This window comes from Drosophila novamexicana, unplaced genomic scaffold (genome assembly GCF_003285875.2).
Source record: "Drosophila novamexicana strain 15010-1031.04,08,12 unplaced genomic scaffold, DnovRS2.1 tig00000193-arrow-pilon, whole genome shotgun sequence".
NCBI classification, from domain to species: domain Eukaryota; kingdom Metazoa; phylum Arthropoda; class Insecta; order Diptera; family Drosophilidae; genus Drosophila; species Drosophila novamexicana.
Window position 1 is genome coordinate 5,570,931 of NW_020824787.1, and position 16,574 is coordinate 5,587,504.

A 16,574-nucleotide genomic window follows, 5' to 3' on the forward strand; every position below is an offset into this window, starting at 1 on the left:
AAATATTGATTGGAATTCTGTGTCTTTAGCGAGCCAACTGGGCCGACATTAACACACGCCTCTCTAAATATATAGAGTCCATTAGATGAAACACATTAGGCTGCATAAATATTTGCCGCTTGCAACATAATTCTCTGCCTCGAGGATGTCATTTCGTACACTTACTGAGACCGCAGTCCTGTACATACAAAAAGTCAGCCAAGTCCTTGGCACGTTGCATCCATCTGCATTTTCAACACATTTGGTTCCGCAGCAAAATGCTTTTGGCTCTTTTGCTTTGGTCTAAAAATATTGCCAGCGAAGAAAATTTTCCAGCTTCGCCAAACTCTTGACATCAGGCAGTAGCTGGTCTTAACTGTTCATTATAGTACAAGTGAAAAAGAGTTATTGTTTTTTTTTTTGGATTATAGAATGTAAGGTAGCTCAGAGCTTTGCATTAAATAAAAAAATAGCAAATTTTGGTAACAGATAAAAAGAAGACTTCTTCAATTTAGCCAAGGACCTTTGATCTTGCAAACTCGAAACGCGCAAGATTGAATATAGAGGTAATACTTCACATTAGGTTTAATTTAAGCCCCAAGCTTAAAACAATAAATCAACCTGAAAATTCGAAGATAACCATTTAAATTGCTAGACATGTCAAGGATAAGGACCACGCTGCAACTCTATAGAAAAAACAGTTATTCAATAATTTTATTTAACTCAAATCGTACATAAACTTTTTAGCCTTGTTGGAGTCCTCGCATGCAAAAGAAGCCAGCATTAATTCTGTTAATAGAAAAGAAAATATATGTATGTATTTATCTTTATATTGAATATGTTTTATAATATCTAATTCTTATACCTTATCTGTGTATGAACCCTTACTTTTACGATTTTAACATAACTCTTATTTGATTTTATGTTTGTATATTTTCTTTGCTTTGTTTCTAAATGTCTGAACCTGAACAATTGACGGACAATCACAATTAAATGTACATTGATGTTATTTTAGTATCATATTTCAAACTGAAAACCGACAGCCGAGACAGGTCATAGGTAAGTACAGTCAATGCTATTTATCTTCTCCTTCAGACAACCAGAAAATATAACAATACATTGTTTGGTAAGCTTGAGTCGTGATAGGCGGCTGTGGTTTCAACTGGCCACCAATTTCAGTTGCTTTATCTATCTAGCCCAACTGTCTCGACTGTCAGCCGGCGTGTCTAGACATTGTTGACAGCTATAAAATCAGTACACAACTAGGTACAACCTGTTCTTCAAACCTTGCACACACTAGCATGAAAGGCATTGGGCTGTTAAAAGCTAGACTCGAATGTCCAATGCCCAATTTCGTTGGCCACAGCCACTTCAGAGAATAAGGACACGCTATCAAAATCCTTAACTAATGAGTGGCTCATCCGTTTGCTGGCTTCCCAATTATTGCTAAGATTGCCCTAAAGCTGCGCGTGTGCTTAATGAGCAAAAGACATACCCACATGTACATATCTATATGCACATTAAACTTGTGGTTCCTTTATCTTAGCCTGCTTGAGAATTTCCTTGCTCTGTTAGCCCTGTGGCATTTGTGAGCTGTCGGAATTATGTTTAAATTTATATTTTGCTTTGCCAAATAATTGGTTGAGGGACTTAAGGATACATTAACTTAAAGTTCTGTAAGTCTTTCGATGAGCAACAAAAATGTATACAGATTGAGACAAAGTTTAAAATATGAGATATAAAACGAAAACTGTTTTTTAAATTCACGACTTCTTTTTGTTTACTTGATAAACAGACTCGCAAGATAAATTACCCTCGGCTTGTAATTTCCTGGGCTCTTCAGCCCAGACAAACAGGCAAATTTTATTTCCTTCTCATATTATAGAATTTGTTATATTCAGAGTTGAGATGGCTTTGAAATAAATTTCTTATAATCCCATAACGCTTAATTGGTGCAACTGAGACTAAGAACTGCTTGAAAAGCACAAATAAATACGTTGTGACTTAAATATTAAACGCACAGATTCCTAAAATGGCTCAAAAAAATAAGCCGTCCTTCACCATGCCACGGAAACAAGAGCTGCATGTCAGTTTTCCGCGCATCATGTCAGAAGTTCGTCAATGCGAGGATGCGAGGCTGATGAATTCTTCGCACGACTACGATACATTATTTTTGCCGCACTGGATGCATAAGCAGTTCATCGAAAATGGGGCAGCCCCGGATCAAGCGTTCTGGAACCAGAGCATAAGGAGAGACAGCAGAAATAATATAAATAGAAAAACATCCCCTTCAAAGAAACCGTATTTGCTGCTACTGCCAAGTAGTAGTGAGGCAACACAGGAGGATCAAACAGCGAAAGAACCACATGAACCACTGATGGGCTTGCATAATAAGTACTTTCCAAGCAATCCATTTCTCAACTGGTCGAAGCTGCATTCCAAAGCTGCGCAAATGCACGCCAAGACCCGGGAGCTGGTGCCATATCAACAGGCGACGGTGGAACTGGCACAAGCTATTGGGATGATGCAAAACATTACGGTGCATGACTTTGAGACAATCTGGCAGCCAGTGAAATTTAGCTCCAAGATTTCCATAGCCAAACACATGTCCAGCGTAGAGGGCCGGCGCTTAGGTAAGCTATTCAGATAATAAGGCGGATATCCTCATTCCTACACCGACATAATGCCGACTAATAGAACCCACAGAGCTACTCATGATTGCCATCCGCAACTTTTGGTTCGACAATTTGGAATTGAAAGTCGGAAGCGAGTTTATGCATGTTGATCGGTATCTATTCTGCCATTACATGAAAGCTTTTCACGACTACAGCAATTGCTTTCTTGAGCTTCCCAGCCACAAGGTCTCAATAAATCTGATGGTGAGGCTGTACAATTGGATCATTAAGGACCACAATGAGCTGGCACTGGGCAGTAACTTTCTGCTCATGTATATGATGGCCAAATTCCTGGATGTGCGCTACCTGCTGGAGCAGTACTGGTATGCATTTTCGATTCCTGGCAAGATGGGCATTTGGGAGGCAGAGGCATTCCATGCGTATTTGCCGTCACGTCAACTTCAATGCGGCGATTTGATGTCCATATTTTTAGCCCGCATACGCAAGTGCTTCCTGCCACTAGTCAGCTCTTTCGAGTTTCTCAATCTTAGTGCCAACGAGGTGATATATTTGCTCAAAATGGATATGATATGCGTCAACAGCGAAGACGAAATATTCTTTGCCGCCATCCGCTGGCTCGAGCATGACTGGCAGAACCGAGAGCAGTATCTTGTTCAAGTTATGGCCACGTTGCGCTTTCGCATGCTGTCGCCCTGGCTGCAACGCTCTATTGCCTATCAGCCAGAAAACGAACAGATCCGCAAAGTGGGCTCAAACAATATAGTGAAAGCTTTGTTGTGGCAAGCCTGTCTATTTGGGGAGGCGGCTTGTGCCTTCAAGGAGAATCAGGACTGCAACGATAATGTTATTGTGGGCAAGTATAGCCAGATTAAAGACGTCGAACGGTTTTGGGCCTACTGTCAGGGGGTGCCACATCACCACGATATTAGTTGCCCGCGATTCAGACAACTCACCTACGGCACATTCAAGCTTTTCCTAAATCGCCTGCAGAGTGACGCGCATAGCTACATTGACAAACTTAGCATTGTGCCGTACAAGCATTGGAACACCTACAATTGCTGCGATGACTTTAAATCCTTTGGCAATCGCAAATTACGGGCAAGATTCGTGTGCTCACCTGTCTACAAATTCTAATTCAAGTCACTTGAACTACGTGCAAGTCGGCTGCTAAGATAGCTAGGCAATAAGGTTTATTCTAAGGTTTATTCTAACAGCGATGCATTATACGCTACAATAACATAAATAGCGTTAAAACTAGAATAAAGAATAAAAGCCGGATTTAAATGGGCTTGCATGGGGTTATATCGAACTTACTTTACGACAATTCTTACATTCCTAGAGTTGGGAGTTATAGTCTTCAATGTCAACGTGATTAACTAGACAAAAGGATGGTATACATATATCCTAGTTTCAGATCCCCACTGCTTGTATCGCGTATACAAATCGTACGCCCTCGCAAATATAATTTCTCTTACCCGTTTCACTGAGTTTGGTCGATAGCTGCATTTGGGAGCAGAAGTGCGTGCACTCGCCGCTAGACAACGCCTACTCAGATTTAATCGAATGCATGTAATTTGTAAAGGCTCCTACGATCCCCCATCCGATTTAAGGCGTTTATATTGATATGGCCATTTGGTAAGCTAAAAGTAAGAAACAAGACCAGAGTGAATTGGTGATTGCTCATGTTATAAACAAATGCTCAAAATATTGACATTATATAATTTTTGATTTTTTAATATTAAAATACGTTTTTGTATTTCCGCTTTTCAAACAGTTGAGTGCTCATCAATATCTATATCACACCCAATAAATATTTGCTCTATTAAAATCAGAAAAATCAAAAAAATATCAGTATTTAAGTACATTAATATACAATTCGTTAACATGAGATTAAATGTAATATATAAATTGACAAGTTGCAAAGTGAAGTACTCGGCTGTGGACAATTCAATCAACGCAATCCTTTGTAAAAGGCGAGAGTCTTTGGTTTACATTCGTTAAAAACTATGAGGAATATTACGCATACGCCATATGGGCAGTAACCAAAGTGAACTGAAAGAAGAAACTTACCGCTGCAAACAGTTTACACGTTCGGCCAGTGCCAGTATCATAATATCCGCAAACACTGGAATAAGAACCCAATCATTTGGCTTTCCACTATCGGTTGTTGTTGTAGTTGAGATTTCATTGCTGCTGCCACTCACATTTACCACTAGCGGTTGCTCCTTCATTAAATTGACCGTTTCATTCATATTAGAACTGTGTGGGATTCCACTGGCACAAGCCGTCAGGGTCTCGTCCAAATCGACTTGTGTCACACATGAAGAGGATGTTTTCGTTACATCATCAGCAAAGTTTCGAGCTGCTAATGATATGTATGCCTCACTCGTTTTCGAAACTTGTGCCTGCATGTCCACCTTTTGACTTTGTGTTTGTTGCTCATTCAATCCGCTTGCCTGCTTTGGCCAAAAGTGTGAAGGTCCTTCGGCATGTCGCTGCATGCAATCTAATTGCCGGCTTGTCACTTGTAATTTGTTCCACTGTAATTAAATGAGCATAATTTTTATGGTATTTAATTATTTATAAAGAAATATTTTAAACCTTAAGAAGAAAATTTAATTAACCCACAAATTATATATATATAAAAAATTTAAGTATTATTTTTGGTTTTCAAGACTAAAGGTGCACATGGATCCTTTCGTGTTTGTTCTGTCCAATTATTACAATGAAATTATCAAAGTTAATAAGCTGGTATTTCTTTAAAGTAAATATTAATAATAAAAAATAAATAAATAACGTTTGTTTTAAAACACTCACCGTAATCTTAAGCCTGGCTATTGCTGGTGATCTTAGGGACTCCAAAGTTCCCGTCGCGCTATGATAGTTGCCAACAAACAGACAACTATGAGCCACTCCTCTCCAAAGTTCCACTGTCCCACTGCGCTCTTCAATTCCTCTGAACTGTCAAAAAATATATAGAAAATACTTGGCTAAGTTTTTATGAAACTGCTCGCCTCACCAACTAAGCAAATGGCGCTGAGAGCGTTGTCATATAAGCTCTGGGACCTAATTTATCTTATTTACTATATATGGTCATTTTAATGCAAGCCGCAAATTCTGGGAATTCTTTCGCTTTGTTTATCTTGGTTGCGCACGCTTGGCTTATAGCTTTGGCTATAAGCTCACCTGCAGTATCTCATTGCAAACAAACTCACGCAGACGTGCCGACCAGACCAGATATGATTCCAGGTTACATGACTTCTTTGGATTCTGTGCACCCTGTGATCCGCCCGGTGAGGAAGGTTGGTCGCATTTCTTCTGTAGCAGAAACAAATTGTTGTTTATGTGGAATGTGACAGGTGGCCAGAAGTGTAATTGCAGCTTTTGGTCATTAATGTTCATAAGTTGTGTCAAGTAATCTATGACATAAATAATATATATTTAAGATGTAAACAAAAAACAGTCACTTGGTTTTAATGCTGTCTCAATAGAACAATAAAAAGAATTTTCTTATTGCTTCAGAACATACATCACCACTGCGTCGATGCTTTTCTGGCAATAGTGCTTTGATTAAAACTATAATAATTAATTTACATTTTTTAAGTTTTATTGTTTTTTTATTTAGTAATAGTTATTTAAGCTAATATTATTTAATTTAAGATAAAGCTACCAGCATTGGTAATAAACAAATAATTAAATAATTATCCAAGTGTATTTTATAAAACTTAATACAACTTATATTCGCTTGATTTTAAATATAACCAAGGAGTTACCTGCTCATCAAAGAGCACCATGCTGCTACACTGCAGAAATTCCTCTCGTCCGACGTTCTTGGCCAATTTCTTTATCAGCCGACACAATACTTGTGCATATTGAGTGGCTGTTGGGCAGTTTAGGCTGGCAATAAGATAAATGGTAAAGTCTGATTAGATAAGGTATTGTGTAGAGCTCACCATGATCATATATCGCATATCGGCCTCATGTTGCTCCAACTCTGTCAGTCGGTAAAGTAAGGCACTTAGTACTTGGGAGACTATGGACACCTACTTTAAAAAGTTTAAAAAATTTCGTTTGATATTTGTGTAGATATATAAAGATATATACTTTCAAGCAAGTATATTCCTAAGCTATAAAATGCATATGCAAAATAAAAGACACTTTAAAACATAATTATTCAGCAAAAATAGTTTTATTGAATGTTAAAGTAGCAATAGAATATGTTGTCTTCAGATTCCATTCTATTTCATTTTTGTTTTGTCATTTGTATGTACACAGAGCTATTATATCAAACTTTTTGGGAAGGATGAATCGGTGAATTTTCGGGTACATGGAACTAAATAATTTGTTTACTAAAGCGCATGAATTGTTTATTTCAATTATGTGTACAATTTTTACAATGCAACCAATGTAAGCCCTTTGGTTCCATTAAAAATGCACCGTGCTCTCTATATCATGAATTTATAATCTTCATTTAATGCATGCATATGTTCGTTTATTTATTTGATTAAACAATGTGCAAAGTTCATTCGATAGGTAGCTCTGATATTTGCAATTGATTGCCTTATTTAAATCATTGACATGCTTTGGTATGAGCGCCTCAGTAAATGCGTCCAGCGGTCCAGAATCTATTCTACCATTCATACACATAATGCCGCTTGTGCCCAAAACAGAGGTCTGAAAACAGATAGGCGGTGTACCTAAATAAAATAAAAAAATGGCAAATACAATGAATGCTTAAAAGCAAATATAAAACAAAATAAGTAACGTATCTCTTTACAATGAATATAAGACAGTTGTTTTGGACAGATATTTACCACAAACTACTTGAAATTATAATTGAATGATGAATTGCTCGGAAATCGTGAGATATCCTTACGAAAAACAATTTTCGCTGAAAAATGCTGATACGTGTGAAAACACTGTCTAAATATGATTTTTAGACATATTTAACGATTTTGGATTTCACCGAGTTAATTTATTGGTCAACAGACCAAACTCTACAAGCCAGGGGTTCCTTTTTTTTTATCTCAAAACAAACTATTTAAATTGCAAAAAAAAAACAAAAAATATGTATAATTGCCTCAGAACTGATATCACATTGCTGGTGCCTAAGCGGATTGTTGGACACATCATATTGAAATATATCAACGCCAGCGCCCGTTGTTGTGGATTTTGCGGTGCTAAGCTGTTAAATTCACCAAATGCATTAATGTGTTTTAAATATTTGAATCTATTATAGTCGCACACCAAACTGCTGAATACCCAATTCCAAATCGCGTCCATTCAACTATGAGAAATGTACCAACGCCTAAGTCCCATGCCCTCGTTTTCTTGCTCAAATCCCACCTCCAGGCTTAAGGGTGATTCTTTTGCATTCAAGTCGCTGGCATCCAGCAAAAAAATGTTAACATCTGCACGTTGAGATTGTTTTTCACTTGCAGCTGGCTTCGTCAGTACCTGTCTCGCTATCTGAGCTTTGCTGATGGAATCTACTGAACTGCCGATATATGTATATGTTTATCGCGATCCCGTTGAACGCGCGACTTTTGCAGCACGGTTTGCTTGCAACGCGTGCCGCAGGCTATGGTTGATATCTTACTGGCATAAAAGTACATTGTCATATGTCACGTTCTGGTGGCCGCTCGTGATGCGGTCATGTGTGTGCTGCACGACTGTGTCTGGGTTACAAATGAATTGCTGTGTGTTTGATTAACGCACGGACAACCCAAACAGGTGACAGACCGTACGAATCGAGGACCATGCCTCGTAATGTTATCACCACGTCCACGAGTTACGTACGCTGCAAAAAATAAATAGACTGTGAAAATGTGCACCATTTATTATGATTCAATGACTCGTCATCAAATCAACAGGGCGTACAACCATTCCACATTACTCATACGCCACGTCCTACACGTTATGGCATTTGAGTCCCTTCATTAGTGTGAATTTATTGCGATAGAAATCTACACAAAACCTTATATACATACACAAGTTTTATATTATTCATAGATTTGCATTAAAACTAACTTTTGTTTAAAGAATTTAATTTTAGCTGGGATTTTTAGAAGTTTCCTAATAAATTGCAGGTTACAATCAGGAGCCGCGAAAGGGGTATTTGAATAAATGAACACAAAATAATTTAAGCTTGCAACATTTAATAGCCTTTAATAATTCATAATAAAAAAGGTTACGCTGTACTCTGGCAACTCTTTACACTTAAAAACTGGATAAAACATTTTAATTTCATTTTTTATGAAGGTGCGTGACTGACAAAACATAAGTAGCTTGACGTGTGGCAATGTCAACGTACATATCGCCTAATAAATTCCCAATCTTTAAGAAAATACACGAAGGTGAAAGAAATATTTATATTTATCATTAAAGCTATGCCAGCGATTTTAGTCCATTGTCCTTCTCAAATAATGTCGTCAATAACATAAAATCGTATCGAAACATTCAAAATAGAATAATTTAGAATAGAAGAGCTCGTTTGAAAAACTGGAAATTGCTACCCAAATTGAAAGAGGTTTTTAAATTATCTCCTAAGCTGAAGAACTCAACCAATAGGAGAGACTTAGTCCAGCGCAAAGGCAACGATACAGTTATTTTTATTTTACTCTTCAAGCTGAACAACTCGTTCAATAATTGTGACGGCTTACCAGCCAATATATAAAATAGAATATACTGGCTGTACCGACAGAATTATAGGAAGACGTCCAATTCAAGGACATTTAAACAGTGGTTTGCATTCTACCCTTTAAGCTGAAGAACATGTTTGAAAATTATAATGGTTTTACCTCGAAGACATTGAAAGTTATTTTGTATTTATTTCCTAAGCTGAAGAACTCGTTCCAAAATTTTGACAGCTTATTCTCAACCAATACCGCCTTGCTTACTTTAGGGTGGTTGTCGCCTGGATAAAATCAAACACATATTGCCACACATGTTGTCTATTTGCTTTTTATCTGAAAAACAGGAAAAATGGTTACATGGTTGTTAGTAAAAATAATACACATTTTTACGGTTAACTTTTGCGTTGTAATTTTCCAGACATTTTCATTGAAAACTAGATAAAAAATTTTTTACATAACTTTATGCCAATTTATATACATATTTTCAGGATCAGCTCCGTTGCCTCAGATTTAGCACGAACAATCGTTAAAAAAAAGAGTTCAATTTATTGATGAGCTAGGGATGTTTTTTTGTTATTTTTAAATATTTAAAATGTTTTGTGTGACCGAAAAACTTACCTTTCACCTGATTTTCTAGTTCTACGCTGCTAGTTGAGCTTTTTTCGTCGGTCTCCACTTCGTCCATATCTTCAACTGTTAAAGGCTTGTTGGTGAAAGACTCGCAACTTGAAAAGGAAATTATGCTATGATCGGACGACCCATCACTGTCTGATTCATTTTCAAGCATTTCTTGGAGATCTTCGGCATGCGTTGCCGAGTAAAAGTGATTGTTGCAATGCATTATTAACCCAAAGTTAATCGATTTAATAAGGACTCTTTGCAGCTGAGCTTTGGTTTGCTTGCGAATTGCTTCATCGGGTTGCGCACCGCTAAACTCTGTCACCAGATCGTCAAATGGAACTGGCGCCAGGGTATCACGTAAATACTGAACAACTGTCTGTTCATCGATATTAAGAGTCATTTTGAAAAATTTGGAAATAATATTAATTATGACTGTTTCTCTACAAATATTAAATTAGAAAGCAATTTTTGTCTTTGAGCATTATGAAGTACGAATGAGCTATGACAGTTTTTACATGGCCCACTCGATTGATCTAAGTTTTTCTTTCGATTTCGATTTTTTGTTTGATCATGATTTTTTCGGCAATAAAAGCAAATGATTTCTTTTCAATTCAACATCTGCTTTTCCTAAACAGTTTCTTTATATGCGCTTGAAAAGAAAATTATATATTTTTCACAAAATGTGAAAAAAACATTTTTGATTTCATAAAGTGTATAACTTCAGTTGATAATTTTAATTACTTGACAGTGTGTTACGTTTGTCATAATTGTCCTTAAGATAAGCATAACAGGACACAGATTAAGGATATCATTTTATTACAAACAGTTTATTATTTGCCTCATGTACTTTCAATTATTCTTTTTGTGGCATTCAAGTACCTCATGTTTAATAGATTATTATCATCTGCATGCCTTATACATTTTTCGATTATATTTACAAATTCACGAGGCGTATGAGTATTTATTATAATACGTGAAACATTAAATAATCGTTAGCTCCACACTTACAGGGACTGTCGGCCAGGAACATATGTAATATTATTTATTTAAGAGTTCAATATTTTTGTGCGTGACTCTAAGCGCATATTTAATGACTACCGATTGGCTGAGAATTGAGTTTACTTATCATTTTCTATTTAATATTAAGCATTGATATAAATGATAATAAAGCATTTAAGCATAAAATCTTTTTTCAGTTGAATTATTGAATAATTCCATTCCATTTTAATTTCACTAACTTAAACCTCTATTTATTATGTTAGTGTGTTTCTCGTAACAAGGAACGAGTAATGTTCTTAAATTCTGTGCTTATTTTAGTTGCATTTATCTATTTGGCAACACCGTATTGGTATCACAAGTTAATTTTCGTCACGTTAATTTTATTCATTTATTCATTTTTTAAGCAAAATACATAAATTATTTGTGCGCTTTTTAAACCACACGCGGCAAACTTCCGCTGTGAACTAAATGTTAAATTTCTGTGTGTGTTGCTTTTGTTGCTGGCGAGCAGCAAAATAGTGGGAAAATTTCATCTGTGCCAACATAACTGATGGTAATTTGGCCAATTGTTTGCAACATGTTGCACATGAAGCCTTAGCACAAGCTGAAACTTTTCTTATATCGTATAGTCCTTAAACTTGGTATTGTCCCACTGTCAGAAAGATAAGTGGACGACTAATATAAATTGTAGGGATTGCTACATACGCCTCGTTTCAATTGGCGAGCTCATGTGCAGCCTCGCCTGAAAGTATGCTAAGTAAATACGCTGTCAAGAGCATTCTGTATATGTATAATGACCCTGCCAACACATCTGTGCTTACAGTCTTTTGGGGATGCCACGAAAGAGATATCTTTCCTCACAAAGTTGTATTCCCAATTGTTTTTTTGGCCCGCTTTCCTTGTGAAATATCTCCAATTATGTGGCTAAAATATCATGTGGTTAGCTTCTTTGGCTTCTAAATCTATATTTAAATGCTTTAAATGGCTGTGCCGCAAAAGTTCACACAGCAAATTAGCGAAATCAATTCGAGCATTTTGTCGAGAGTGGCTTGGGGTCAAGAGTTTTTAACACGCACACTGATACATCCACAGCTCTCGTAGCTCTCGGGCAAACATTTTGTGAGGTCATTTGGGAAATTGCTGAGCAAAACTTGGACCAGGCAAAAGGGCAAAGTTTCAACCAGTAGCTTAAATTGCATATTTTTGTTGATTTTGTTATGGGGCAGTAAAAACTCAATATATATATATATATATATATATATATTTTTTTTTTTTTTTGTTTTAAATCACGTACACTCATTTGACCTTAGCTTCCTTGCCCTTTAAATCAAATACTGTGCATTGAATGTCGATTGCCTGCCAAAGAAAGTTGATACTTAAGGCACATTTGTTCATTAATATATTTTTCGTAATATTTCGAAATATTCTTAAATTTTCAACATAAACGGAAACTTAACAAACCTGACACTGAGATATTTTATTTTGTGTTCATCCAACCAGGCCCAAATGTCTGCGTCTGACAATACTTTCGTGCAACAATCGGCCACCCCGTACCTCAGCACGATTGATAATGTTTTCTTGTTGATTCACCTTGAAACTGTTATGCTGTACTGCTTCGCCAAAGTTGTAGATTCGCTTATTTACCTAAATTGCAGTAATCTGTTAAAGTTGCTCATGTGTAATTCTCACACATCACTCGACTCGGCTCGGATCGGCTGCAGGCGTTCAGATAGCGAGTTTACGTATTTACATATGCAAATGTGAATATTTGAACACACTTGGCTCCGTGTCTAATCCAATTTCAATGGCGTAATCCACCATGACTGACACTAAAAGCGAAGTCGAAAGACGCCTGACAACTGGCGGGTTAATGCCTTGGTGGATGCCAGTTGCCATTGCTTGCCCAGAAGATCTTTACGCACCAGGTCACTGCAAATGCTTGAGTACTCAATTGAATTACTCAGGCACATGGTATATATGGGCTTGTAGTTGAAGTACATAAAATATCGTATTTCAGTTCAGCCAGAAGCTGTATAAGTTGCGGTCTTTAATGCCAGCATAAAAACTCAAAGTTGACCACTTTATCTCAACTGTTCTTAAGTTTTATGAGTGCACAGATTCTATGAAGATTTCTGCCCTGACTCAAATACTTGCAACGTGCTCGGCTTAACAGTCAAGTTGGCAACTTTATTAGACCACGAAAACGGGTGCATTCAAAATGAAATTGCATTGCACAAGGATCATCAAAATGTTTCAGACAAGCGTGGAATACAAAAATATGTATCTATAAACACAATTAATTTAACTGCTTACTCAGAGTTTATTTTATTTTATTTTATTGTTTAAAATATAAATTACCGCTCCGCAAAGTATATAAACAGAAAGGAAGTGCCTTTCATACTGCAGGCTCCCGTATGAAAACACAATTTAATTCGCCACCATACTAGTAAAAAATAGTTTTATGAGATCTCTCACGACTGTCGCTACTATAAATATGGCACACAGCAATTTGTGTTTAATGCATTTTTAAGTTGCTAGTGTGTGAGAGGGGGCGTGGAGTGTGTGTAGCTGTAAAGGGAAAATTCAACTAGAGACGCCAGTTTTGTGTGCATTTCATCTGCGTGTACTATATATGCATGTAATGTTTTGACTGTAACTATTTTTATGTTTTATTTTCCACAATGTGAATAATCAAATTATTTGGTTGATATGGTTAGTGAATGTTAGTGAGTTGTTTGTTTCTTTTTGAATCCTTGGGCAAGCATCTACCTTAATTTCGTTCCTTACTTTTCGGGTTTTCTCTTATTTTTGTTACACTCAACATTTGCTCGAAGCAATTAAAAATGAGCTCATTTTGTGCACCTGTCTGCCAACTTTTAACTATTTATTTTCCACATTGCAACCAACTAGCAGAGTTCTTCAACAAAATATTCTCTAAATTAAATAAGTTTGAAGGCAGCATTCACCTGGCCAATGGCTTCATTTAGCCTGATTGATGGTCTTCAGTTTTATTTATTTCATTGTAGTTATTTATATCAAATTTTCAAGCTTTGCGGCTTTGATACGAACAATTTCGAACATGAAGTAGTTTTTTTGATTGAATTTAATCCTCGCCTAACATTCTGCATCTTTTTTTGCCTGTAATAAAATGTTTACTGTGGGTCACTTTATGTTCATTACAATTCAATTTTTGAAGCTAGCTTAATCTGGGTTCGCAAGCCCTTGCGAACAATCATCTTACAAAATGGTGTACAAATAATTTTTGAGCTGTTTTTCATGGAACTCCAATGAGCTGCTTAATCTGCATATCCTGTCTGCGTGTCCTGTTCCTTAAAAGTTTCCTTGCAGTTGTCGGAATTTTTATTTTTAATTGAATTTTTATAATTGTTACAGCCTCTGTCTTTTCTTTATGCTGCACATGGACCTAATTATTTTTTATTGATTTGAACAAATTATTGGCCTGCAAAAGGACGAAGAAGCGCATTTAAATTACTTCATGCACTTTTATGCAAAGTGCGTGCCTCTCGATCTTGCCCGAATGCTGTGGTCTAGACAGCATTCAAGAGCCAGTTAATGTCACGCATTCAGCTTTTACACCCTTTTCATTTCCTCCAGAGCACGCTGTCTTGGCAAACAGCGCCACATTTGTTTTTGCTATTGTTGTAGTTTAAATGTTGTCATTGCTTTTGCAAGTCAGTTACACAGTACTTAGTAAAATATATGTATGTGTGTGTCTTTGTGTGCTTGTGTGGGTTTATGTATATAGCAGGCTCTCAAGTGTGAATTGGAAAATGAGTTCGCACTTAAGATTAAAATCAGTAAACACTGTGATTCACCTCGGCCGCATATCTACATACAACATGAGGCTTTTCAAGTGAAGTGGAATTATGCTTATCTCAATTAATGAGTGGCCGTAGGTGTTAAAAATAGACAGTTATGTTGATGTGCAGATGGCAGACAGCAAGATAATATATTTTCCTTGCGAAAAGCGAATTTAATTAAGTATACGCAATGTGTAAAAATATACAAATAGACCCATCAAAAAAATTGAAGACATGTTGATGCAAAAAACTGAATGCAGGTCAATGCACTGCCTTCTTTCACGAGTCTTCCTTGAAAGAACATATGCATCGTTCTCTACCATTTTTCAATAGGAAGAAAACATCAACTCCTTAAAATGTCACACAATGCTACAGATGACTGGCAAATGGTAATCAATAAATCACAATAAACATTCATAAAAATTCTTTATAAATAATTGTATACAAAGAAAGGTTCTATAAACTGTGACAAACATATAGTCTTGTAAGTTGGATAGAGGATATCTACTATTTCACTTGCCTTGTTATAAAAGTTAAGAGGCTACAAAAGAGCAGCAGCAACTGTTTTGCAAAGCAAGAAAACACCACACAAAAAGGCCCCAGCTGTGGCCTTAAACTTTTGCCATTCGCCTGGTGAAAGCTTTTCACTCAACATTTCACAGCTCCTGTCGAATCCTTGCTTAACTTTAATAATGACAATTTGCTGCCTTACCTTTTACATCCCTTAACTGCACAATCACTGATGGCAACCAGGCTTGGCATTCCTTGCTTTTTGTTGATTAGCTTTTGTTATATATTATGAGCCCATTATTTAGCTTTAATACCACCTGACACGCAGACAAATTGTCATATATTCTTACAAGTTCAATCACTAATAAAGTTTATCAATAGTTTAATTATCAATTAAGAATTGGTTAAAATCCTTTGTTGAGCAAATGAGACTTCAGGGCTATAGTCTTTTGTATACATAGATAGATACAATCTATTATATGACTAAAATTAAGCTATAAATCATAAAATTCGTCTTGCTCAATATACTGGCTAATCAGTGGCTTAGTCAATGAACTGAATATAATCTTTCATTCACGCGCTTAAATCAAATTCTTTTTATAGTTTAACAACCAGCTATAAAAAGCTTCACAGTTGAGCGTAGCCTGATAGAGTACTTTAACGATATTTTGCGTTCTTAAATTCTTAATATCGCATCGATAAATGTGTGTTGTTTCAATTGACTTCTATTGACATTTGATAGTTCGCGAACCAACTGGTATTTGGTATTCAAGACAGATATATTTATTGAGGCATTTATGCTTCCGAGAATGTACGTTTCATTTTGATTGAAGCTTATGATTGATTAAGTTTATATTCTGTACCGACTTGATATTCACTCTTTTCTTTACCTTAGCTTCGCTATGTAATCAATGAGGAATCTGATTTGTATTCTGCATGAAATATATTCTATTAAACTATATATTATTTTCATTTTAATGCATATGTACATCATTAATATTATATATATAGTTGTGTTAAGAATCTGATCCATGTCTGTATAAGCATTATCCTTAACATTAATTAAGAAACTTTTCAGTTACAGGACAATTAATAATTGAAAATACAGTTGAACCCTCTACGTCCGGCTCTGCCAACAAGATTCATTTTGTTGTGTATCTTTATGTGCATCAGTGTGTGTGTGTTTGTGTGCGTGCTGCTGTTACATAAGAGAAAACTTTTAAATAAACCATCAACTGCAGGGAAAAATGTAAAAAATCAGCATAAAAAGTAATTGACAGGTGCCATTTTTCTCTGTAAAAACAATACATATTCGTACACTCTGTAAGCATAAGGGATCTAGTCGGAAGAGCCTGACTAAGTGATAGCCTGTA

At 36.2% G+C, this 16,574-nt stretch overlaps 2 protein-coding genes across 2 annotated transcripts; one reads left to right on the plus strand and one right to left on the minus strand.

Moving 5' to 3' along the window:
• Nucleotides 1-1,902: 1,902 nt before the first annotated feature.
• On the plus strand, nt 1,903-3,909 carry LOC115758691. Its single transcript, XM_030699436.1, has 2 exons — nt 1,903-2,612; nt 2,677-3,909. The coding sequence occupies exons 1-2, from the start codon at nt 2,012-2,014 to the stop codon at nt 3,747-3,749; spliced, it is 1,674 nt and encodes a 557-aa protein (XP_030555296.1). The 5' UTR covers nt 1,903-2,011; the 3' UTR covers nt 3,750-3,909.
• Nucleotides 3,910-4,068: 159 nt separating this feature from the next.
• On the minus strand, nt 4,069-10,373 carry LOC115758692. Its single transcript, XM_030699437.1, has 9 exons — nt 9,869-10,373; nt 9,641-9,806; nt 9,416-9,583; nt 6,569-6,661; nt 6,389-6,512; nt 5,802-5,933; nt 5,433-5,576; nt 4,686-5,155; nt 4,069-4,255 (listed from the first exon to the last, which is right to left on the minus strand). The coding sequence occupies exons 5-9, from the start codon at nt 6,407-6,409 to the stop codon at nt 4,171-4,173; spliced, it is 852 nt and encodes a 283-aa protein (XP_030555297.1). The 5' UTR covers nt 6,410-6,512; nt 6,569-6,661; nt 9,416-9,583; nt 9,641-9,806; nt 9,869-10,373; the 3' UTR covers nt 4,069-4,170.
• Nucleotides 10,374-16,574: the final 6,201 nt, after the last annotated feature.

Coding starts and splice junctions, on each gene's coding strand:
- LOC115758691 (XM_030699436.1), top strand. CDS start 2,012: ATGGCTCAAAAAAATAAGCCGTCCTTCACCATGCCACGGAAACAAGAG. Junction 2,613..2,676: donor CGTAGAGGGCCGGCGCTTAG/GTAAGCTATTCA, acceptor GCCGACTAATAG/AACCCACAGAGCTACTCATG.
- LOC115758692 (XM_030699437.1), bottom strand. CDS start 6,409: ATGGTGCTCTTTGATGAGCAG. Junction 5,934..6,388: donor TGGTGCTCTTTGATGAGCAG/GTAACTCCTTGG, acceptor TTTCTGCTACAG/AAGAAATGCGACCAACCTTC. Junction 4,256..4,685: donor CGTGTAAACTGTTTGCAGCG/GTAAGTTTCTTC, acceptor TCTTACTTTTAG/CTTACCAAATGGCCATATCA.